This window comes from Cicer arietinum, chromosome 3 (genome assembly GCF_000331145.2).
Source record: "Cicer arietinum cultivar CDC Frontier isolate Library 1 chromosome 3, Cicar.CDCFrontier_v2.0, whole genome shotgun sequence".
In the NCBI taxonomy this organism is placed as follows: domain Eukaryota; kingdom Viridiplantae; phylum Streptophyta; class Magnoliopsida; order Fabales; family Fabaceae; genus Cicer; species Cicer arietinum.
The window spans coordinates 70,588,068-70,614,481 of NC_021162.2; the positions used below are offsets into that span (position 1 = coordinate 70,588,068).

Genomic DNA, 26,414 nt, shown 5'->3' on the forward strand with positions numbered 1-26,414 from the left:
TTACATTATAAAATTAATGTTATAAATACTTTTATTAATGAAAAATTACTTTTTTTAGAGGTATGCTAATTAATACTAATCTTTAATTACTTACATTAATGGTATCTAAACGATGTAGTGTCACCAATAATCAACAATACTTATAAATTTTCACTTTTAGTATAATCGAGGATTCATAATCATACTTCATATATACTACCCTCTTAAAACAATTAAAAACATTTTTTATGCTTAACTTTTACCTATAAAAAACAAACTTTGGCGCATAATTGTGCCTAAACACTAGTTAAGTAGTTGTGATTAGGTAAATTGTGTGTGTTTATATCTAAATAGTAATAGTAATTTTTAGGTTTGGTTTTTATGAGCAATATCAACATGCTATTGACATCCAGTAGTATCTTGGTGTGCTCCTTTAGCCCCTTTTTTTTTAAAAACAAAAACATTTATCTACCAAATACAGTATATCTTAATAACGAAGAGTTATGGAAATAAACAAAATAACAAACAGATTGCCATTTACTACTTGCAAGACATTTCATAGATTTGCTTGAAACAACTTTCTTTTTTGACAGAAGATTTACTTCATATACAACTTGGCAAGGTACCTTTCATAAATAATTAAAAAACTTGGCAAGGTTCTTATTAAACAATTTTTTTTCTAATAAGCTCCTTGTCTATTTGTTAATCACCCAAATATAAAAATGTAGTATTCAAAGTATATTAAAAATTGAATATTAATTTTTTGAAAACTCAAATTTTGTGTGGCCTAATAATTTAGGGGATTATATGCTAAAACCGCAAGACAATGGTCAATTTCAATTGAACAAGACAAACAAAATTATTAGAGATTATAATAATAAAGCTATTTCATCAAAAATATATTTTAAAACTAAAGTCAAATAAACAATACTTATATGAAAAAGATAGAAAATGCTAACATACATCTTAAAAGTATATGTTAGTGTATTAAAATAAAAAAATTTAACTTGAAATTTGTGTAATAAACAAAATAAAATTTAAAATTGTTCTTTAAATAAAAATTTCTATTTTTGAATTCATTAACACGTGTTCATAAAATATATATTACGATATCCATTTTTAAAAACGAATTTGTAAAATTAATTATTATATATGGAAAGTGTAACACATTTTTACACATAGATCCAAAAATATTATTACTTCTTAAAATATGTTCATAGATACTGGCTTTCAAATATATTTATTATTAATTAATAAAATGTGTTCACAATTCTGCAATAGAAATATATTTATAATTTTAAAAGTTATAATGACAATATTCCATGCATTAAAATTGAAATAGTAAAATGATTATGTAGATGAGAATATATAAAAAACAAAAATAGAAGAAAAGAAAAAGAATGAGAAGTAGAAGTGAAAATATGAAGAAAGGAGAGAAATATAGAAAAACGATAAGTGTCTTTATTGAGAGCTTTCTAGCCTCCTTTTGGCTTTTGAACCCTCTTTCTCTCTCTTCCTTCATCTTGAAACCCCAACCCATATAATTTTATAACTTAGTTCATCTCTGTTTCTCTCTCTTCATACGTACAAATAAATAATACTATATTATTATCATCAATTATTATTATTATTATTATCATCTAGACATGGTTCCGTGAAGTTATTCAAAGTTGTGAGATCTACTTCCCAGAACTGACTCAATACAAGAAGAAAATAAGATGGTTCAACAGATTACAGTCACATAACCCTAACTGTACGGTAATCAATACAAACCTCTACTGTCATCATCTTCTTTGAAACTCGTGCAAATGTTCACCTCAATCAGATCCACGCTAACGTTTTTTTTTTTATTACTTCTACTTTTTTCACTGTAGGGTTAAGGGTTTTACTTTGCTTCTTCTTCTGCTTCTTTCTTTCTCTCTGCAACTACGTTCAATTCAATTAATTATTGCTGAATCACGTTTCGCCACTTGTATTCTATTTCAACCGTGATTGTCTACGTGGATTCATTTAATCCTTATTTTCTTTCAACTTTTTTTTTTTCTTTTATGCTGTAAGATATTTTTGGCTCTGATTCTCATGATTGATAAAGTCGGTTTACTATTATTTTTCATTTAGATTAAGATTTCTTGTTTCCTATTTGCTAACACTTGCTTTGGTCAAACTCATAACCGTATGAGACTAGTATTCTTCTTCTTCTTAATTAATTAATTGCAATCTAAATTGGGATAATAGTAACAATTAATTCTTAAATGCTGAAATTTATTACTCTGTTTTCTAATATTCTGTTTATCTTTTTATATTGATGTTGTTTCATTGGTCAATTTGATGCAGGATTTGAAGAGTGATTGATATTTTCAGGAGATCCTTTTTTTGGACTGCAATCGGGGATCGCCGCTGCTCTATTTGAAAAATCTTGACATCAATTGGATTCATTTTCAGTCATGTTGAGGTGATGATTGAAACAGTTAGTTGGGGCGTTGTGAATTTTCTTTTGTGATGGCATATAGGTTGACTTGATTGAAAACATCAGATTTGTATTCGATGATCACCGTTAATTGTTGATGTTATTATAGTCTGGTTGCTGGTTTAGGATATGCTTTTTGTAAAAATATTTGCAAATTGCAAATCCTTTTGAGTTTTATAAGTTGACTTATTATATAGTTTAAATATAAAGCAGCTAGTATATTGAAGATTGGCATGTAATATATAGTGTATTTTGATAGAAATATAGTTGAGATACACTTGTACAATTATCTATTGGCCATCGAGAGTTTTAGCTACTTCAAAGTGTTTGTCTGAGCATCATATTTTTCCGGGCCTTGCGGCTGTGTTCAAAGAAGAAAAATGGAAGCAGAGACTTTGAGAACGGAACAGACGAAGAGTACAATGGAGGGTGAGAAATTGAGTAATAATCACCCTCCAGGATTTCTTAGCCGGTTACTTCCGGCTCTTGTACCCATGCTTTTGATTTCGGTAGGATATGTTGACCCTGGAAAGTGGGTTGCAAGTGTCGAAGGTGGCGCAAGGTTTGGTTTTGATCTGATGGCTTTCACACTGATTTTCAATTTCGCTGCTATCTTCTGTCAGTACATATCTGCAAGGGTTGCTGTAATCACCGGAAGAGATCTTGCTCAGGTATCATGTCATCCACTTTTGGGATTTATACAATCAAACCGTTGATGTATTGAGATTGTTATTATATTGAAAAGCTACTGCACTCAGAACTGTTTTAACACCCCCCCCTAAAAAACAAACTTCTATTTGATTTTCAAACAAATATTTAGTTTTATTTTTAAACTATTTAATGTATTACCATTCACTCCCGGTCAAATAAGTAGTTGACATTAGGAAATTGAAAGATTGATGGAGGGCTATTAAGAAGAAGTCACTTATCAGGAAGAAATGAACCCAAAAAATTACTTCTTGTTCATTTCAATCTTCTAGCAATGCATTTTGTTAATCCAATTACATTTTGCCAGACTAAATTTGGAAGTTTATATGGAATTGGTAATAGCATTTGTCCGTTGGTATTTTTTTTATTTTATTCTTTCATCTTAAAAGCATAGTTAAATAAAAGGAATGAGATTGTCGCTTTGCTCCCCACGTTTCTTTCTATACTCCCCCCTTTTCCTTTTTAGTTCTTCCTCAATTGCGATATGGTTGGGAAGATGGATTGTATTTTTCTTATGGCACTAGTATGGTCTTCTCTTCGATCTGCTTATTGAGTTGATTACTGAGGCTATATTGGGTTTCTATCTTTTCTGCTTCAAACTCATGCAGAAAACATGATGTATACATGAGCAAGCTCAGATAAAACTTGTTAATACACTTGATTAGTATGTTTTATTTATAGACTAATTTCTCATTTTTTACTAAAGATTTGCAGTGACGAGTATGATACTTGGACATGCCTTCTTCTTGGAATTCAAACAGAAATTTCAGTGATTATGCTAGATCTTAACATGGTAATTCTTTTACTGTTGATTAGCTTTAAATATTTGGGTGGCTCTATGCCAGTGAATTTGACTAACACATGGTCATCTGCTATTTTTCAAATTTGTTTTGACTTGAAACTATGCTTTAAACTGTTTGCAAGATCTTGGGAATGGCACAAGGATTAAATCTTATTTTTGGGTGGGACTTGTTCACCTGTGTCTTTTTGACTGCCACTGGTGCTGTTTTTCATATACTTCTTGCTGTCCTCCTTGTAAGTATCATTCTTGACTTATGCACCATCCTCTGTTGATCAACACTGGACTTATTATATTGCCTTTGCGTAGGACATTGAGAAGGCAAAATTCCTAGGGCAGTTTGTGGCAGGCTTTGTATTAGTTTCTTTTATACTTGGACTACTCATCAATCAATCAGAAGTTCCACTTTCCATGAATGGAATACAAATAAAGTTGAGTGGGGAGAGTGCATTTATGCTAATGAGTCTTCTTGGAGCGACACTTGTGCCTCACAACTTTTACCTTCATTCCTCTATTGTACAGGTGTTATTTCCTCTCGTTCTCAGTTTTCATTTAAGCAAATGTATGTAAAATGCATATGTCTATCGCATGCTGCCAAGGAGATATCTTTTATTTGCTTGTTGGTGTATTTCCACCTCATGTTCTGCTTGTTCAGAAAGAGGAAACTTCCGACTCTTGCTGTATTAGCAGGTTTGGTCGGAAAGTTGACTTACTGTTGGAGTTTATTATTTTTAATGAATCTTGCGGTCAAATTGATAAGGATTTTGAGCAGTAACGGTCAAATTGTAATCACTTAGTATTATTCTAACTTGTTTTCTATGTATTCGTTTAAAAAATCTTGTATAGTGATTGGTTTGATTGATTTTGTCTCTAGAATTTTATCGCCAGATCCTTGCTTTGTCTAATAATATCTTGAATTTTATTCACACACTTGCATATTTGAATGGTCAAAAGAGAAACATGCTTAAGAGTTCTCTCGCGTCAAAAGCTATACAAGTAATTTAAGGTCTCCTTTTAGATGTCTCAAGTATGGTTTCAATAATTGTGTGTTGCGTCTTAATGCTTGCTTGGAAATTGGCTCGTTGACAGGCATGAAACATGAATGATTTTAAAATGGAATTTCATGTAGAAAATAAAATTAGTATTGTTGAAGATATTTTTGTTGGGGGAAAATGTGTCTTTCAATAGTAGGCTACTAGTTTTTGTTGGGGGGAAATGTGTCTTTCAATAGCAGGCCTAATTCTAAGAGAAGGCATAGTAACCGATAGTTTCTCTTTGATAATGTTGTTGTGTGGGCAAACGGTTCATCTAAATTATGTTACTTGTACTGTACATTTTTAAAGGCTCTTCAGTAAATATTTAATAGGACTTTTAGATCCATGTCTATCAATTCTTTTAATGCAAGGGAGTTCATCAGTAGTGTCTTACACGAGGAAGGTATGAAATGAAATTGGAACATTGGTACATTGGTACATTGGAAATGGGGAAAAAAAGGTGTTTCAGAAATTCTCAAACTGATAGTCTATTGAAGATAGTTTTTTGGCATACAGAATTTAACGTTAGTTCCCCAGTAGGTTTCTTATAAGTTATAAGTAAATACACCAATCTCTTTATCAAAGTGGATCTTTCTTATACAATATTGTCTCTGATCTGACCATTTCTCTCACACACTTGTCATCATCTCTGATCTATTTCATTTTGTTTTTGCAGTGGCATCAGGGACCGGAACACATTTCTAAAGATGCCTTGTGTCATAATCATTTTTTGGCCATCTTATGTGTCTTCAGTGGTCTTTATTTGGTAAATAATATACTGATGACTACCTCAGCAAATGAATTCTACAGTACAGGTCCTGTTTTGCTTACTTTTCAGGATGCACTGTCACCAATGGAACAGGTCTCCTTTTCCTACATAACTAATTTTCATCAAATAAATTAATTGTTCACATCCTATCTGTCATATCCATTCTTAACAAATATAATTCCATGATTCTCATTGCAGGTGTTGCGTAGCCCAATAGCTCTGCTTGGTTTTGTACTCATTTTGTTTCTTGCAAATCAAACTACAGCATTAACTTGGAGTTTAGGCGGACAAGTAGTAGTAAATGGTTTCTTAAAACTGGATATTCCAGGTTGGCTTCATTATGCGACAATTAGAGTGATTGCTGTGCTTCCCGCCCTTTATTGCGTCTGGAGTTCAGGAGCTGAAGGGATGTATCAGCTACTCATATTCACTCAAGTTTTAGTAGCTCTGCAACTTCCATCTTCTGTGATTCCCCTTTTTCGAGTTGCCATGTCTAGATCAATAATGGGTGCACACAAGATCTCCCAGTCTCTGGAACTTTTGGCATTGGTTATATTCATTGGGATGCTTGGCTTGAATATCGTCTTTTTGGTAGAAATGATATTTGGCAATAGTGATTGGGCGGGTGATTTGAGGTGGAATGTGGGGAATGGTGTGTCTGCCTCATATTCTGTTCTTCTTTTTGCTGGGTTTATGTCATTATGTTTGATGCTTTGGTTAGCTGCCACACCTTTAAGATCTGCCAATGTTCAATTAAATGCTCAGGTGTTGAACTGGGATATGCCAGAGACTGTATCAAATCCGCTGGTTGAAGGTGAAGAATCATATATAACGGAAACAGTGTGTCATGAAGATGCATATGTTGAGGCCGAGGAACCAAAACCAGCTTTAGCAAGGACCTTAGAGTACTCAGAAGTATCACTTGCAAGTTTTCGTCCTGATCTACCTGAAACCATAATGGAACATGATCCCCAGGTGAATGATGTAAAGGAGAATCATTTTGTTACATCATCTGTTTCCACATCAGAGTCGGGGGCAGAAGCAACTGTAGTTAATGATAGTTCTGATTCTAGATTTGAAGACACAAAAACTATAGTGGAAACAAATGCCCCAGTAGAGAAGACTGTGGAAATTGAAGACGATTCAAATGCGGAAAGGGATGATGATGATGGAGACTCGTGGGAAATTGAAGAATCATCTAGAGCGGTTTTGGCTAATGCTCCATCTTCTACATCAGAAGGCCCTCCATCATTCAAGAGTATTAGTGGGAAAAGTGATGATGGTGGGGGTAGCTTTGGAAGTCTATCAAGATTAGAAGGTTTAGGACGTGCGGCAAGACGTCAGCTAGCTGCTATTCTTGATGAATTCTGGGGACAGCTTTATGATTTCCATGGGCAAGCAACCCAGGAAGCAAAGGCCAAGAAAATTGATGCTTTGCTGGGTGTTGGAGTAGATTCGAGATCCACCACTTCCTTGCAGAAAATGGATGTATGTGGAAAGGACTATTCTGAATACTTAGCACCTGTAGGCGGTAGACTTTCTGACACTTTCATTAACGCTGGTCCATATGACTATTCCAATCAGCCTAGGATGCAAAGTAATTCAGAGTCTTCATATGGTCTTCAAAGGAGTTCTTCCTCAGTGCGGGCAAGTCCCATCCAGTTATTGGATGCATATGTACAAAATTCCAGCCGCAATTTCATTGACTCTGGTGAGAGGCGCTATTCCAGTGTGCGCAATCTTCACTCATCCGAGGCTTGGGATCATCAGCCAGCTACAATACATGGTTATCAGACTGCATCCTATCTTAGCCGAGGCGTGAAAGATATAAATTCTGAAAACATAAATGGTTCAATGCAATTGTCATCGCTGAAGTCCCCTTCCACAAGTAATACAAACTACAGGGATTCCCTTGCGTTTGCTTTGGGAAAAAAGTTGCATAATGGTTCAGGTGTAAGCCATCCCCCTGGGTTTGAAAATGTAGCTGTCTCAAGAAATCGCCAACTGCAATCTGAGAGATCCAATTATGATTCTTGCTCCTCTGGACCTGCAGCTAATACTGTCAATTCAGTTAACACTAAGAAGTACCACAGCTTGCCGGACATTTCAGGATATGCCATCCCCCACAGAGCTGGCTATGCATCTGATAAGAGTGCACCATGGGATGGTTCCGTTGGATATGGTTCTTTTGCTGGTAGGATGTGTTACGAACCATCTTTATATTCAAATTCTGGATCAAGAGCAGGAGCTCATTTGGCCTTTGATGAAGTCTCTCCATCTAAAGTGTACAGTGTCAGAGAGGCATTCTCTTCACAGTTGAGTTCTGGTTTTGACACTGGATCCCTCTGGTCTAGACAGCCCTTTGAGCAGTTTGGTGTTGCTGATAAAATTCACAATGTTGCAATGGAGGGTGCAGGAAGCAGACCTAATGCAATTGTTCAAGAAACTACATTTGAGTATATAGAGGGGAAACTTCTTCGGTCTCTTAGACTTTGCATTGTGAAGCTCTTAAAACTGGAGGGGTCTGATTGGTTGTTTAAACAGAATGATGGAATTGATGAGGATCTGATTGATCGCGTGGCAGCAAGGGAAAAATTTGTTTATGAAATTGAAACTAGGGAGATGAATCAAGTTATTCATATGGGTGAAACTCGCTATTTTCCTTCTGATAGGAAATCTGTTTCTTCGTTGAAAAACAATGAGGCAAATTCCTCTAATCCTTTGGTTTCCTCAGTTCCCAACTGTGGGGAGGGATGTGTATGGAGATCAGATTTAATAATAAGCTTTGGGGTCTGGTGTATCCACCGTATTCTTGACCTCTCAGTTTTGGAAAGCCGGCCAGAGCTTTGGGGGAAATACACCTATGTGCTCAATCGCCTCCAGGTAAATTATATGAAGAATTTGCTATCTTAAGTAGTCAGAATATCTGAATTTTTACTGTGCTTTCACGTACGTTTTTAAATGGAAGCTAGTCGCGGATTGCTGGCTGTATTGTGTCTCAGAAAGAGAAATTGGTATTCTGTTGTTCAAAGCCTAAAAAACAGGGTATTCATTTGTTGTTGATTGATCACTTGGAGAAATTGGTTGAACATGTCATACAGCCGTCGCTCATTATCTTGTTCCTTGCATGCTCTTCCAACAATGCTAGCATGTCTTTTATTTATGTTTTATTTTATCTTTGCTTTAATGAGCAGGGCATCATTGAACCAGCTTTTTCGAAGCCTCGTACTCCTTCAGCCCCATGTTTTTGCCTTCAAGTTTCCACTACACACCAGCAAAATTCAAGCCCACCTCTTTCTAACGGGATGCTACCCCCAATTGTGAAACCAGGCCGAGGCAAAAACACTACTGCATCAACGTTGCTTGAGCTGATTAAAGACGTGGAAATCGCTATCTCTAGCAGGAAAGGACGTACAGGTACTGCAGCTGGTGATGTGGCTTTCCCAAAGGGCAAGGAAAATTTGGCTTCCGTTCTCAAACGGTACAAGCGAAGGTTATCATCCAACAAGCTCGTTGGTAATCAGGAGGGGACTGGTTCTCGCAAGATCCCCTCAACAGGATCATACAACCAATAACATTTTGCATTAACAGAATCAGGTTTCTATGGGGATGTTTTATAATTTATACTGTGAAGCAGCTCATACCTAGATCAAGGCGTGCTCTGCCTCCGTGTATCAAATTCCTTGCAGCAGATTTTATCTTTGTATGTGACATACATATAAGGAAAGAATTATATGCAACTGTGTCAAAATCAAAGTTAAAAATGGTTAGATGGAAATAGATCCATTTTGTTTTTGTTGTTTTTTTTGTTGATTAAATTGCTTATCTAGCTAGTCGATAGAAGGCAGGGAAACAATTGAGTTTTGACAGGATTGTTTCCTAACTTTTGTACAAACTCCGAATTTTTATTGTTTGAAATTTTCGCGATGAAGCCTGAAAAAAAGATGTTACAAGTACATAATTGGTTGTTTTGTTTTCAAAATATCGGATTATCTCCAATTTGTCATCGATTTAGAAATTTCATTTTCAAATTTATCTTTAATTTGTTAAGTACAAGAGTTTTCTTCCACGAGATATTCAATATCATGTTGGTCCTAGTTGATTTGGACTACCATCTCTTAAGTCTTGGATTTTTAATCATGTTGATGAAATAAATGTTGGAAGACAATTTGATTGAAGGATTTTTGCTAGATTCTTTGGTGGATATTGATTTGCATCAGCTTGATATATATTTTACAAATAATATTGTAAGCAAGCAAAAGAAGAAGAAAAAAACATGACTCTAAGGAAGGATCTTGGATCTTGGCTTTCTCCATCTCCATAAACCCATAGGTTTTGTGGTGGCTCATCCCTGGTTTTACTAGCTCTTCTCATAGTTTGGATGCTGGTCTCTACGAGCTCTTTCTTGGATAAACTGCTATTAAGTTTAAACTGTCACTTTAATTTAACTTGATGCGTTTGTTAAAATCAATTTTGAATACAAAAGGGTATGTAGATCCACTAAGGGTTGACATCAATCTCAACAACCTCTCCAATTTTCAATTATCCTCCAACATAGATTTAATTTGAATAAACCTGAGAGTCGATTTATATGCGCCGAAGATATGATCTATGACTAGATATGATTAAAGATCTTGATTCTTCATCTCTCTTTTTCACTTACATGTGTTTATTTTTCGTTTTAATTATATATTAAATAAAGTTGTTTACTATAAGACCAATAATTTAATGATTTTGATTGTATTTATTTCTCGTTTTAATTATATATTGAATAAAGTTGTTTACTATAAAATAATAATTTGATAGTTTGCCTCCATTCTAAATCTTTAGTAATTTTTACATTTTATTTTTGTTTTAAAATAAAGAGTGTTTTTTTTTAATTAAAAAAAAAAGCATAAAACAAGGAGTATTTATGTTCTTTGCATTGAAAAGTCAAAATTAAAAAGTTAAGGATATTTTGATATAAACATAGATAAATTAAATATTTTTTTTCAAGGGTGCATACAAAAACTTTAAGAGTGAAATAGTACATTAACGGTCTAAAATAAATATATACTGTATAAAATTGTTTTATACACCATTGATAAATTATCTTTATTTTCAAACATTAAACTACCAAAAGATAATAAAAAGAAAGGGGAAATAATAGTAGAAAATGGATATATAATATAATAGTGTTTATTTATGCTCGCCAATAGAAATAAATTTCTGCAAGCTTTATTTTAAATAGGATTAATCAAGTTTTAAAACTCAAGCTGTGATATTCAATATACTATCTGTTTTAAACAATTGAGACAAACTTTGATATGAAAATTTATTTAAAAGTTTATTGTATAATTAATAAAAACTATAAACTAAACTATCCAAATGCTAATTACAAAGACTGGTCTATAATATAATTAAGAATCGATTAAGGGATTTACTTCTTCCGATATATATAATTTAAAGATATGAACAAATATGCCTGTCTTTGAATTTGTTTCTATTGCCCAGTTTTTCATTCTTATCTATTGCAAAGCAAAGTTTTTCATTCTTTACCAAGTGGAAATCAATAATTCATTCAATTTATGGATCCTTCTCTCAAATGATAAATTTTATTTTATTAATGTATAATAGTCAAAATTAATTGTGGGAATGTTATTTTTCTCTACCATCAAATTAAATGAAATTCTAATTTTTCAATTATTATTTTGTTAAAACATTTCCAATTAATTTCAAATAAAATAATCTCAAATAATGCAATGTATTGCAGCAAATTTACATTTCCATGTATAATTTTTCAATTTTACATTTCCATATATATATATCAAAAAGTCCATATTTGTTGCATAATTTTATTATTATTATTATTATTATTATTATTATTATTATTATTATTATTATTATTATTACTATTATTATTATTATTATTTACAATAATTGAATAATAAACGTATAAATAAAGAAAAGATATGCTTATATTGTTAATATATTATATTAGAAAATACATTATAGATAAATTATCACTGAGATACACAATCACTACAATTAACGAATTTTTCTATATTTTTTTTTTGGATTGAAAGTTTATAAAAAATTATTTGATATATAATTGAGATGAAACCGTATGAAAGGATCCAAATCACCTTTCCTTCCTTCAAAAGCTACCTTTCCCGTGTCCAAATTCGTTTATTATTGATCATCCATCTTGTCTTATCTCTTCTTCTAAAAATTATTTGTTAATTAAGTGGCTGCGTAAATTAACATCATTCATTCCCTCACTGGATTTTCTGTTGCACACCTTCACTCAAATTATCACTCTCAGGTACACAAACACTTTTTTCTTCTGAATCATCATAAATTTGTATCCATTTTGGAATTGCCAAAATTTGATTCCGTGATACAGATATTTATATTCCTTTATCAACCATTAATCTAGTATTAAATATTTTCATTATATATGTGTCTAGATTTCTTTATTACTGTTGTGAATTTTGAGTTATGAATTGAAGATGGTGTGTTTTAGGTATAAAAAATAAAAGAAGAAAAGGGAAAGTTAGAGAATGGGGTTCGTGGTGGTGATATCGTTGCCATTAATATTGTTAATTTTGATATTGGCTATTGCTTGCTACTTGTTGGGTAGGGCCAGGGGTCGCAAACAATCGTCTTCCCATCCTCAGCAGTTTGGCCCACCAGCCCCTCCACCACAAGCCCAACTTAGTTAACAACAGGCCCAAAAATGTTACACATTGGTTTGTTTTTATAATATATTCAAGTAGTTTGCTCATTGCACATGTACTCACAAAATTAGCTTTAGTCCTCATCTACCTTTCACTTCTCTTTATCATAATCTTTTTTAATATACAAAAGGAGTGTTTAAAGTCCATTTTTTTTGTTCTAAAACCACTCGTTTACGTCATTTTTATCTTCTATGTCATTTTATCTAAATAAGTAATTTTTAAATGAATCATTTTTTTCTTTATATTTTTCTGATATCCCGCCAACTAAATGCGAACTTTGTTTTTATGTATCATAAATATTTATTTTGTTTATATATACAAATTATTTTAATTTAATACATATTCAATCAATGGTTTTAGTGTTATCAATATTGTAGATCTAGATTCATAAACATTTTGATCACTTTAATTTTATCAAATTTATAGATATTTTGTTGTTTTATGCTATTAATATGAGCGTTGTGAATTTATTAGTAGATTCATCTGTTTTGGTTTTAGCGAATTTGTAGTGTATTGTCCTCGATATTAGTGTGTAAAATATATGATTAATTGGGATAAATTAAATTGCATTGCACCAACAAAAAAACTAAACCATAATTTATGAACTGAACCACATAATTAAACTTAAATTAAAAACCAGCTTAATCATTTTAAATTCTTTTTAACCTCAATTAAGATTTTTTTTCTTAATTTTTTTTGAAATTTGTTTTTTTTGAAAAAAAATACAGAAATATTGAAACTTTTTTTTTGAAAAAATAAAAAATAAAAAACAAAATCGAAAATATTTTTTGCTGAAAAGTTGTTGATTTTTTTTTTAAATAATTGACATTTTGTTTTTTAAATTTTTTATATTTATTTTTCTCAATAACATTGAAAAAATTTTGCAAAAAGAATTTCAATTTTTTTTATCAAGAAATGTTTTACATTTATTTTTCTCGGGAAAAAAATTAAAAACTTTTTTCTTGAAAAAAATCGATATTTTTTTTGTCAAAAGAATTTCAAAATTCTTTTTCCAAAGAACTAGTTCGAAATTGATTTTAACTAAAAACTTGTTCAAAATATTAAACTGGTTTAGAACTGTACTAAATTTTATTTGAAAGTAGTATTCAAGAATTAAATCAAATCATTAACGTTATCTAATATAGTTCAATCATCGACCAATATACTCTTTTAATTTAAATGAACTTATATTGTTTTTTATATAAAAAAGGTAGTTTGGTCATTGATAATAGTTTTGAACTTAGAAATCTACTAAGTTATTATTAAAACTATCCATCAATAATATGCAAATTAGATTTCATAAATACATTTTCAGATGATAAAAATTTATAGAGATATTTTATATGTTAATACACGTATTTGAATCTGCAATACTTCACCTAGATGTACATGGTATGACTTGTGAGTTTTGTCATAGATTTTTTTTTTTTAAATAATAATTAAGATGGAATACTATCGGCCATGATGGATGATTTATTGATTGTTGCTTTGACTAAAAAAGGATCAATGATATATATGTGTCTTACGGTCCTATATCAATAGTCTACATTACATACTAGTACAAATACATATCCTCTATGTCATTTGGGTCGCAATATCAGCGTGTAGAAGAATAATTTATATAGGTTGAAGTCAGAAATTCACAATAGATAAGTCTCACACAGTTGTTGTGACGAGATTCAACGATGTTTTAATCTCAATTCAATGAGTTATCATTTGTCCTATCCCAAAATTTTACTAAGATTAAGATGCATGGAATCCGACTCTCAATTAATCTCTACTAAAGACATTGGTGACAAATTTGTTTTTGGATTGAAGAAAGACCGTGGATAAATGTAGAGCACTCTCAACTCATTTCACTTAGGGTTGAACTTGACTGTTCACGTGTCCCCAAATTGTTTTTTCTATGGCCTTTGATTTTGGAAGCATATAATAATCATTTGATTTTATATTTTTAAAAATAACTTTTATGAAAATTTATTAATAAATAGTAGAGGTTTTTTAGATTTATTTACTAATAATTTTAAAAAAGTAATTTTGATATTTCAATAATTTAGATATTTATTATTAAAGATTTTAACATGATAAATATCACATTCTTTTAAAAAAATGTATCTTTTAAAAATAATTTTTATGAAGAGTTTCTCAAAATAGTTTTTCATTTAATCATTTTTTGAAATTTCATTCTCCAAAATAAGTAATAGAAAATAGATAAAATATTTAAAATCATATTTTAAGATAAATCATTTAAATCAATTTTTTATTTAAAATTGTATTTTTAAATTATTATAACAAAAAGATAAAATATTATAAAAATTATTTTAAAAAAATCTTAAACAAATGAATAAAATTTGTTTGTTTAAAACAAAGAGACGCCACTAAATTACATATAAAATATTACTAATTTATACGACAATGAACATTGAAATTATTATAGGGACCAATTCAATATAAAACTTTTGAATTGATTTGCTGCCTTTTAATTTAAATTTTTGAAAGAGTAATGCGATGATTGTATGACTTTAGAATATGTGCAGCACAGCAAGATTTGAGCTATTTAGACGACTACATGTCGATGGTTGGTAGTTTTTTTTTTCCTGAAAAAGTTGATGTTTGGTAGATGATGAAAAAGTTTCGATGGGTTGTTGTGTATTTGTTTTTTCTGCATTATTTTTTGCCTTCTTCCACGAAAGGTAATAAAGTATATGGACATATAATCGAGTAATTGACCTTTTCTTCCTCAGTCTTCATTCACATGTACTTAACATTTTATGATTAGTATATATTTTTTTTCATAAAAAATATTTAAAGTGAGAAGATGTATAAAATAGATGACATTAGTGACTTACTCCATGGAATCTTTCTTGTTTCAGATGGCCAAGTCTTTGTTTTCGGAAATTAGTTAAGAAATCAAGTTAAGATATGAGACCGTCAATAATGATAGTAGATAATTTGAAGGAAAAGAAATAAACTAATTTGGAAATTTTTTATCTGTTAATTTAACCTTTTAGGGAGATAAGTAGTTTAGAGATGTGCTATTTGAACATAACATTAAAAAAAAAAATGAAAACCGTATGATTATGTACAGTATTGTTTGATGTCAAAAAATGTATTAATTAAAATGTTTAATCTTTCACTTACTCTAATTGTGAGTTTAATTGTTCATAATTAAATTCTCCTAGTTAATAGAGTATATGCGAATTCGATCGTAAATTCTTACTGAAATCGGTGGTTTTTCTTAATCTTACACTTAGATGCGTGTCTCTTATAATTTAAGTTTTAATTACTTATATAAGTAAAAAAGTTTTAGATGCTTTTAAATTTTCAAGTGCAAGTGCTTCCCACAACTGTTATTCTAACTAATAATTTAGTTTTTGCTTTTTCATCTAGAAAACACAAGAGTTTTATTTATTTATTTATTTATTTATTTTTTAAAATAAAGTTTACTATGACTTATGTGTAATTGTTTTCATCTTACTTTAATGGTTGGTTGGTGGTTGGGACTTAAAATTATTTTTTATTTTTTGAAATGAGATTTTTTTTTTGTATGTAGATGAAATAGTAAATAAATTTATATACAATTGCAAATTTTTAAATTTAAATTTAAATACGATTTTTAATTTAATAATATCGATATTTGTCAAATAAATTAAGTATTACGAATTCGAAGATAAATTTTTTAATATGTTAACTATTTTTTTGAATCCGTCTCTATCATTATGTATTTAGCGACTAATGTTATTTAAGTTATTAGGCTTTCCAATTATGTAATTTAGGTATGGCATAGTGATTTAGTCCCAACACTTAATTCTTACAAAAGTATTGGAGAGATTATTTGACTTACTATCTTAAATGCTTAAACCTATTCGTTTTAAAAGGTTAACCTTAATTTCATGTATTACAAGTCAAATTACTCACTTTATTCTTCTTTTATGAAATTTCATCCAAAACAAAAATCTAATACAAGTATATAACTCAATCCTTTTTATTTTCTAGCTTTTCTATTTTTATGATTATTAAAGTTTTGGGAATAAAAAATATAATAATTGATAAATTCAAAACGCAAAAAATATCTTCATATTATATACAAATTAAAATTGATTTTACATTGAATACCGTATACTTAAAAATTCAACTAATAACAGTTTACAATATAACTGGTATTGTATTTGTTATTAAAAGAAAATCGTATTTTATTTTTTATGCATATGGTAGGTGGCAAATAACTTGAAAATCAGTTTCGCGTAAGGACACAAAATCTTATTTACGGCGTATTTGACGCATAATATAAAATTGGGTTTTGTTGCAATTTTAACGATTTTTATTCGGACTTGAGTCAGTGTTCATATGTAATGTCTGACCCCATCGTAGTTAGTAGTTACGACTTATTTGTCATATTTGTTCAAATATATTAAAAAAGTATTATAAATAAAAACAGAGAAGAGTGATTTTATTAAAGAAAATTATTCATAGATACTTATATATTAGGAAAGGATTAGAGATAGTGATATCATATGATATATTATTGATGATGTGACGTAAAAAGAAATATAATATATTGATGATACAATGTGTTGGAAAAACAAAAGTGTCTAAATATAAATTATTAAATTATTTTATATTAACTATTAGTGTATTTTTATTATTATAATTGTAACATGAAGAATAATAACGTTGAGCGATAAATATAATATTAATTAGATATTACAATTGAAGAAAATAATTTAATTAAAACTACATTGAAAATTAAAAGTGTTGATTTTTCTGTAGCAATTATTTTTATAAAAATGACAGTTATGACAAGTTTTACAGTACTAAAACAAAAAATAATGTGTATCAGTATTATCAATATTTTGATCAATAATTTTTTTATTTGTTCGTAGAGACATTACTGTAATATTTATTAAAATTAAATAAGTTACGAGTTTTAATATATTTATCTATTCAATTTTAATTTTAATAATTGATTTTTTTTTATAATTAAAATCATAACAAAAAATATTATTTTAAAATAGATCCAAATAAAATTTAGTAGTGTTAAATCTAAAATATAGTCAAACTCATTCATAGATAATATATCATTTAGTTATTAGTGATTTAATTTAATAGTATCAAAACATATTAATTTTTAAATATATCATAAAAGTCTGATAATATATTTGAAGTAAAAATAGTTTTCTGCGAACTTTTAATAAAAATGGTTAACTATTTTTAAATTAAAAGTTGAAAACTTACTTCAAAGTTTTTTATTTTATTTTTATTTTTATTTTTATTTTAAGAATGATGTTTACATTACATAGAGACAACTGCAAACTAAAAATTGATAAATAGTTGAATAAGAAATATCAACTAAAAATAGCTAATACTAAACAAATTTTAAAATAAATAAATGAGAAAGAAAATTATCATGAATGGAAGTGACACTGATAATACTACTGATCACTCTAAACCAAAGTCACCAAAATTGAAAACGCCTATTGATGAAACACATGGGAAAATATGTTGTAGCAGAAGATCTTTGAAAAATCCAGGAACATAAGATGAAAAAAGTATGAAGCAAGGTGTGTTGAGGATAATGGAGAAAGTGTGGTAACAAAAATGTTAGGGAATTCATACTTAACTATTTTTTTCTGAAAATATTATATCAGTAACATGTTCAAAGTACAAGACGTACTAAAAAATAGAAACACAAATGTAAGAATCAAGATAATGGTAAGCTCAACAAGATAATAACACCTAAACTCTACCCAAAATAGAGACCAAATTATCAAAGCTCTAACCATAATTAGCAAGTGGCCAACCACCAATGAAACTAAAGCAACAACGTGGTTGTGAGTAAGGGTCAATATGATCCATTTATCCAACTATAAATTTATTCAATCTATAAATCTATCATTTTTATTTTGTTGAATATTAAAAAAAAAATTGTCAAATGATGTTTTACACCACGTTTAACAATTTGGTAAGGTTTGACGGAAAGTATCGATATTTTTTTAATCTTTTATAGTTAGGTGAATCTGAACGGTATAAAAATGATAAATCATATTATATTCAAACAGGAAGAATGCAATATACTATTTAGACGATAAAACGTATTATATAATTCTGTTAGTGTTGACTTTGTTATAAAGAAAAAACTTTTGAGTATGACTTTAATCAACAGTGGTGTGTAATCCAATTCATTGTTTGATGTAGTATTATATGGGTTTTTAGGATTATTTTTAGTGTGTAGATAGGATTTGTTTGATTGCATTTTGTTAGCTCTTTTACTTTGTATATTATTATTATTTGTGAGTCTTGTGTTTACTATTTTATCATCTATTGTTTAAAATAGAAAATCATCCAATCCATCCACCACTCAACAAAATTATTAATGGATTGAATTCAATTCATCTATTTAAAAATATAGATAGATCTAATTTGTTCTATGATCTTCTAAAATCTAATTGTTCACATTTATTTTTTAATACAATATAATAGATTACATATATTTATTTTAAAATTTATACACTTGACTAAAAAAAATGTTATTATATAATTATATTTATTATTTCAAAAATAATTTTTTAAAATAAAAAATAGTTTTACACAAATGTATTGTTTGATTATTATTTTAAAAAATAGTATTTTTATATTATTTTAAAAACTGATTTTATAGTATTCTAAAATAAAAACTGTTATATTATTTTAAAATAGTCTTGAATTTAGTTCTAAAATAATATTATTTTAAAGCAGTCTGTTTTAAAAAAATATTCTAAAATAGACCTTTATATTCTAAAAATAAATAGTCCTGTTATATTATTTTAAAATAGTTTTGAATTTTTTTATTATTATTTAAGAATTGGTTTTATTTTATAATATTAAAAAACTATTTTTAAATATTAATTTTCTTTTGTTAAAGAAAAACTATTTTAGAAAACAGATTTCATTTTATTTTACAAAAAACTGAATTTAATTATTTTAAACAAAAATAATAATTTAAATACTGTAATTTATTCATAATTAATAATAGGAGTCGATGAATGGCAGTCGGCTGTCAGAGCTCTACTGCCGACTATTGTGAGATCGTCGGAGCTCCGACCATAGGATTTTTGGATCTTCGACGCAGACTAACATCAATTACCATGTTTTTATTAAATTAATATTGATTAAATTACTTATTATTAAATACTATAAAACTGTTTTTAAATGGACCAAACAAAACTGTTTTTATAAAATAATATAAAAAACTATTTTTCTTTAATAACTGAAAACAGTAATTGATTTTTAAAATTCAGTAATTCAAAAATTGTAATTTCTAGGGAGAAAAAATTAAATTCTTTTTCAAACAGAAAATCATATGAAAAACTTGCAAAGTTCGCTCTAATCTACAACCAAGATACCAACTTTTTTCCTTTCAAGCAATAAAGATGCATTGTGCTCCATTTTTCCCATAGACCATATCAACAGCATTCAAATAGCCAAACTTTGAACAAATTTCTTTTGTATAAAGACTTAAACCAAAAAATTAGTGTATGATACCATACTTCATTTCCAACAAAAAAAAATCAAGGGTCCAACCAACATGTGGTTGTGAGTGTATTAATTTAAATTTTTACGAAAATTTTGCGTTGTTAACATAATTTTTTGTACAATTAACTATAAGTAACTATTTTTTTAACAGATGTCTTAGAGTGTTAATATATTATGTATGCATAACCGACTTTCGAACCTTAAATCTGATTTAAAATACTTTTTTTTATCTTCCTGTTTTTAAGGAGATTTTCCAATATTTTCCCTATTAAAATAAATTTGGGTGCCGACTCCATTGAATTCGAACTAATTCTCGAAATTTTAGGTTGCGACAACATCAATCATACTGACACCATTCAAATAGTCAAACATTGAACAAACTTCTTTTGCATAAAGACTTAAACCAAAAAGTTGATGTGCATGAGGCTACACTTCATTTTCAAAAGAAAAAACAAGGGCTTGAATGCGCAAATTTATATCTTAATAAAAATCTTGCATCTATCACTCTAATCCACAATCAAGATACAATTTTTACTCTTTCAAACAATGGAGATGCATTATGCCTCTTTTTCACATGGATCATATTGACACCATTCAAATAGCCAAACATTAAACAAACTCCTTTTGCATAAAGACTGAAACAAAAAAATTGACGTGCACAATGCTACACTTCATTTTCAAAAGAAAAACAAGGGCCCAACTAACATGTGGTTGTGAGTTCAAAAATTTAAGTCATTATAAAAATCTTGCATTGTTCGCTCTAATCCACAACAAAGATACAATTTTACCCTTTCAAGTAATGGAGATGCATTGTGCTTATTTTTCACATGGATCATACCGACACCATTCAACACCATTCAAATAAACAAACTTTGAACAAATTCCTTTTACATAAAGATTGAAACCAAAAAAATTAATATGCACAAAACTACACTTCATTTCCAAAAGAAAAACAAGGACGCAACCAACATGAGGTTGTAACTGCACAAATTTAAATCTTTATAAAAATCTTACTTCGTTTCCTCTAATCCACAACCAAAATACAATTTTTACCCTTCAAAACCTATGGAGATACATTGTGCTCCTTTTTCACATGAATCATACCCACACCATTCAAATAGCCAAACTTTAAACAAATTAATTTTGCATAAAGCCTTAAACCAAAAATCAAACTTCATATAACTGCAACCACACCTATCCAAAAATCGGTTCCTTGATAATATGAAGTTTTGAGCTCAGGTAAGATATGCGTTAAAATAGTTGGTGCATATTATAACTGGACTTCTTATTTAATTGTACAATAGTACTAGATTATTTTTTGAAGTTTTTTTTAATAGATTATTTAACTCTTAAAATATGTATATTGTTATTCTTTTTGTTCAACTCTTAAAAAGTGCTTATGTGGCAGTTTTCATGTTAAAGTCTTAATCATCAAATTATAATTTTTAATTTATTGTTATTAAAATAACAAATCTAATTATGGTTCTCCATCACCTTCATCAATCTTGAAAAATTTATGGAAGAAATTATTCATTCCTTAAATAGTTAGTCCTTCATTAATTATAAATTATAAGATAAATATATGATATATAAAATATGGGACTTATATATTCAATCTCTTTAGATTTTCGATTGAGATGTAGTATCAATTTTTTTTTTTTGTGATATTGGAACAATTGATATATTGTTTCAAATTATATAATAAGTGATATCAAAGCTCTTATTCAACTTAGTAGGGGATCATAAATGGATTTTGGCGTGTCAGATCTTTTTATTAAACAATAAAATTGGCGATAGCATGTTGTTCCTCTTGTACCCTATAGTCCCCAACAAAGTTACTCCTTATGAAGACATTCTAAAAGGTTGATACTTCATTCATAGTAAAGACAGCGACCCTTACCCCTACTGAGGAACCACGTTTAAGGCATTAATTACCTTGATTGTTTTGCAATACTAAGGGCCTCTGAATTTTCATATGAGAAAATACACTCGTTGTTGAGATCCAAAATAACTGAGTGCCAAATTATGGACACCATTTTCTTTTCTTTTCCCATTTCCTAAGGCTTTGAAGCTATGGAGTAGAATGAACACTAAGACCAAGACCAGTTGATTAACATAAATCATAGGTTGCAAAAAAGATGTATTTATGTCTCTCTTGCTCTTGAGAAAACATACATTTTCCAAGAACTCTGCGCTTAGATAAATTGATATGAAGTGATAGTCTATGCAAAAGCATTTTCCAAGAGAAAGTTATGACCTTAAAAAGGCCTAAGCTTCTTCGAAGGTAAATCAACCCCTAAAAATCTAGAGAAAATAATGAACCATAATCACATTGTATTGGAAGCATACTTTTCTCATGTCTACGCATCCTCCATATGTGAGAGGGGAACCATACTCATAATTTGTTGGAAACCGTGCTTTTCCTTTACAAGATGAAATTATTCAATAATAGAATTAAAAAATTAAATTAATTTTAATTGAAAATATCTTTTTCGTAAGTGATAAATTGTTTGTCTTGTTTTGCCTTTAACTAGCTCTAGATGTTCTTTTAACTTGATTTTTCATTCGTTCCAACACAAAAGAGGACATAGAAGTACTATATTAGTGCAGAAGAAGTAATTTTTAATTTGTGTTAGTGAATGTGACTCTTGAGTTTTTTGTATTAGTATTGTAACTACATTTTCATTAATTCTATACAACTAGATAAAATAAGTGGGAAAAAATTATCATAGCAACAAAACTCTTCTCTTGACATAATCTAGGAATTCAACATACATGCAATATAATCTATTATGGTTTATCTATCTATTTATTAATAATACATTTGAAGATCTAAATGATAACCTAAGAATCTTCTTAAGTATAAACTATTCACACGACAACACTTCGGCCAGCCTCATTAATTCCTTCACACAAAAAAACAATTAAATTTTAAACTTCTCAAAAAATAATAAAACAATAACTTATTTAAAAATATCTAAATGATGAATTATATTTTTGTAAGTGCAAAATTGGTTCAACTAGAATTCTTTTAACGATGTTTTGATGATAACAAAAATAATAGAAAAATTATCATTTAATTATGTTTGCTAATGTGCAGATTAAATTAGAAATAATAATCTGAATGTACATTATTGATGAGTCTTCACCGACTCTTGTTTTTAAGCATTTTGTTATTAGTTTTATTTATTTTCTTGTGATTTTATAGTCATTATAATAAAGAAAAGGAATTTCAATTTTTGTGAATCAATTTGGATGTTACTAACTCTTTCTAATTAGGCAAATTCTCAAAGTATTTTCTTATTGTTTTGATGTTACATGTTTATTACATTGAGGAATAGACACTCAAGAAGTTATAGAGGGTTATTGCCGACACAAAATGATTTTTAGAGTGCAAAATTGCATTTTATTGTTGTCTAGAGCATAGTAGGAAAGGGATAGGGCACATTGCACCAATCACTACATTGAAGTGCTTTTAGTGGCACATTACCCTGCCTTTGAGAGCAACATGGAAGCCTTGCAGGGCATTGTGCCGGACGTTGCACTCACTATAAATTGATGTTAGTTTATTGTGAAATTTGTCTTACTTGTAGTCAGCCAAATCAAACATTTTCTATATATATGGAGAAAATTGCATAATAAAAGGGAGAAGGATTTTGTTGAAAATAATCACACTTTGTATATTTGGGAGATTGTGCTTTATTTTTTGCTTAATTGCAGTTTTTGTCCCTCTATTTTAGCTGAATCGCGAAAGTAGTTCCCCCATTTTGTTTCTCCCCAGTTTTGGTCCCCCAAACAGAATTTTGGTTCAAAATTTGATGAAATTTCCTTTTTTTTAAAGTCGTACTACACCATTTATGATCATATATTTAAGGTACAATTGTTGCAAATGAGATCTTGATGCATGGTGCAACTTAAATAAATGCAAAAAAAATGAAATTTCATGAAGTTTTGAACCAAAATTCTGTTTGGGGGACCAAAACTGGGGAGAAGCAAAATGGGGGGACTACTTTCGTGATTCAGCTAAAACAGGGGGACCAAAAACTGCAATTAAGCCTTTATTTTTTTATGGATGGAACCATCTCTTTTGATTTTATCTGGAAACTTTCTTGTGGTGACAATTCTCCAAGACTTATCATTTATAAACTTGAGTGTGGCGCCTCCCTCCATTTCTATCTTCTCTGTATTGTTATTTTTTTCTTGGTTACTAATTATTATTACTTGTTCTTACAATCTTACATTTTAAGAACATTTAGATTACATTTATAATTTACAATTATTTACTTTAGTCTTATTTAGAATGATATATATTGTGAATTTCTATTGAGATGAATCAAGAATGACAACTCAACCATATAGGTAGTCATCATTTCATCTACCCAAGAACTCATATCAACAACCTTGCAATCTTGTTGTGACCCTTGATCAAAGTTGAAGTCGCTCAATCCAAATATTATCTTAAAATGAAGCTAGATAACATTTCCCAACTTTTCTCAAAACCCTCCCTTAACACCAGTCTAGTCGTACCCCCTCACACATGGTAATCAACATACATATGTCTACCAAGTTGAAGCACATACGAAATCACCTAAATTCAATAAATCACGAGAATTACCGACATTTTACACCATATTTTTCTTCCAATTTTTTTCCATAACACTTTGATAAACGACTAGCATTAAACACCTTAAGATCTTGCACCCCAAACCTAATTCTCATCTAGGCCTACACATTTGAATCCACTTTACCCACTCTATTTTTCCCCCTTTTTGTATATCCCCTAAAATATATCCTCTGTTGTTGAATGTTTAACTTCCACACTTTGATTGACACCTTCATGAACAAAAATGAGATAAAATTGGAAGACCAAATTTAAAAGCACAATCATATCTCTTAGATCAATGTACTTGTTGCTCCAATAACCCAACCTATTGTGTAGCACATCCTACATAAATTGCACAACCCTCTAAATTGAACCAACTTGTATCCCAAGGTCAATGTACAAAGTTGAGCCTATCTTGCAATTAAAGAATGATGCTGCCATCTTCAAAAATTAGGTTTCAACATTCACCCTCTATTAGTCATCTTTTGTCAAATAGACTTTCAACACATACTGTTGGAACCAATTGTTTATTTTATAATTAGAGTTTTTATGATAAAAAATGAATTTTATGAAAACAATATATTTGACTTCAAAGAGTATGAAAGAAGAGATAGTCAAGATTTGAAGAATATTTGATCAACATTTGAAGAAGATTTTATGTAGATTTGAAAAAGATTTGATCAAGTTTTGAAGAAGATTTGATCAAGATTTATCTACAACGAAATATGAATGTAATCAATTTGAAGAATTTACAAACGCAATCTGAACAAAATACAATTCAGAATTAAACAATGACTAAATTGAATCTCAAATTTTAACTATAAATAGATACTCAATGCTGAAGAAGAAAATCATCGAAAAACAGAAGAAAAAAAAGTAGTTTTAGAGTTCAAATAGAGAAATATTTGTTCAAGTTGGAAACATTTTATGAGTGTTCTTTTCTTAGAGTGTGAGAGTTATTATTATCATTAGTTTTTTAGAAACAACTACTCAAGTTTCAATCTTTTGTATCCAACTCGATAGTGGTTTAATTCCTTCCTCAATATGAGGTTGTCAAGTTGTTAGGAGAAGACTTGTCTTGTAGGGTCTAGATTGTTAGTTCCTCAAAAGTCTGGGGTTGTTAGGTTGTTTGGAAAGACTGACTTGGAGGGTCAAGTGTTTTGTAATTCAAGGTATTTGAATTAGTGTATTAAAGTCTTCTGAATGAGGGGACTGGATGTGGGCAAGTTAGTGATGAACATAAATCTACGTGTCAAATTATTTATGTTTTCATTGTCTCTAAATTCAATTGCTTCTACTCCAAGTAAGTCACCAAAACCAAACTAATTTTTTTATTTATTTATAAATTATCAAAAAGTTGTCAACTTTGATAAACACAATTCAATTCCCTTATCGTGTTTACATCTTCACATACGCCAACTAAAACCACCTTAAAGTTGGTTTCATAACCCACATATTCTCAATGCACGCCTCCCTAATGAGAAGTCTATCATCTGCATATTGTATGTGTGAAACCTCAACCTCTTCTCCCACATTAAATCTTGTAAACATGCCAAGAGATATGGTCATTCTAAAAAAGAATCTTTTATACTCTCTACATATTATATGTGTAAACCTTTAATCTCTCTACTTTATTACCCCCTACAAATATCCACTTGATTTGTAGGACACCAATTTATTAAGATTGGTTGCTTTTCAGATAAGACACATACCCATATATGACCTCTTCATCTAGAATCAAACTCAAATTTCCCTAATATATAGTCCAGAAAATCCCATTTAACAAAGATCACAAACTTTTTACGGTCCAACTTAAATATAAGA

At 29.5% G+C, this 26,414-nt stretch overlaps 1 protein-coding gene and 1 long non-coding RNA gene across 2 annotated transcripts; both read left to right on the forward strand.

The window, feature by feature from the left end:
• The first annotated feature begins 1,438 nt into the window (after nucleotides 1–1,438).
• LOC101495756 (ethylene-insensitive protein 2.1) lies at nucleotides 1,439–9,717 on the forward strand. The gene is made up of 8 exons (XM_004493919.4): nucleotides 1,439–1,737; nucleotides 2,314–3,117; nucleotides 3,861–3,947; nucleotides 4,079–4,189; nucleotides 4,263–4,475; nucleotides 5,664–5,849; nucleotides 5,955–8,639; nucleotides 8,951–9,717. Exons 2-8 carry the CDS (start codon nucleotides 2,827–2,829, stop codon nucleotides 9,329–9,331), a joined length of 3,954 nt encoding a protein of 1,317 aa, XP_004493976.1. The 5' UTR covers nucleotides 1,439–1,737; nucleotides 2,314–2,826; the 3' UTR covers nucleotides 9,332–9,717.
• Nucleotides 9,718–11,775: 2,058 nt separating this feature from the next.
• LOC113785722 (uncharacterized) lies at nucleotides 11,776–12,719 on the forward strand. Its single transcript, XR_003471847.2, has 2 exons — nucleotides 11,776–12,060; nucleotides 12,262–12,719. It is a non-coding gene; the product is annotated as an uncharacterized lncRNA (long non-coding RNA).
• The last annotated feature ends 13,695 nt before the right edge of the window (nucleotides 12,720–26,414 follow it).

Excerpts from the sequence above, each read along its gene's own strand:
- LOC101495756 (XM_004493919.4), top strand. The coding sequence starts at position 2,827 with ATGGAAGCAGAGACTTTGAGAACGGAACAGACGAAGAGTACAATGGAG. Across the intron at positions 3,118-3,860 it reads CCGGAAGAGATCTTGCTCAG|ATTTGCAGTGACGAGTATGA; the intron begins GTATCATGTCAT and ends TTTTTACTAAAG. Across the intron at positions 3,948-4,078 it reads TTATGCTAGATCTTAACATG|ATCTTGGGAATGGCACAAGG; the intron begins GTAATTCTTTTA and ends ACTGTTTGCAAG.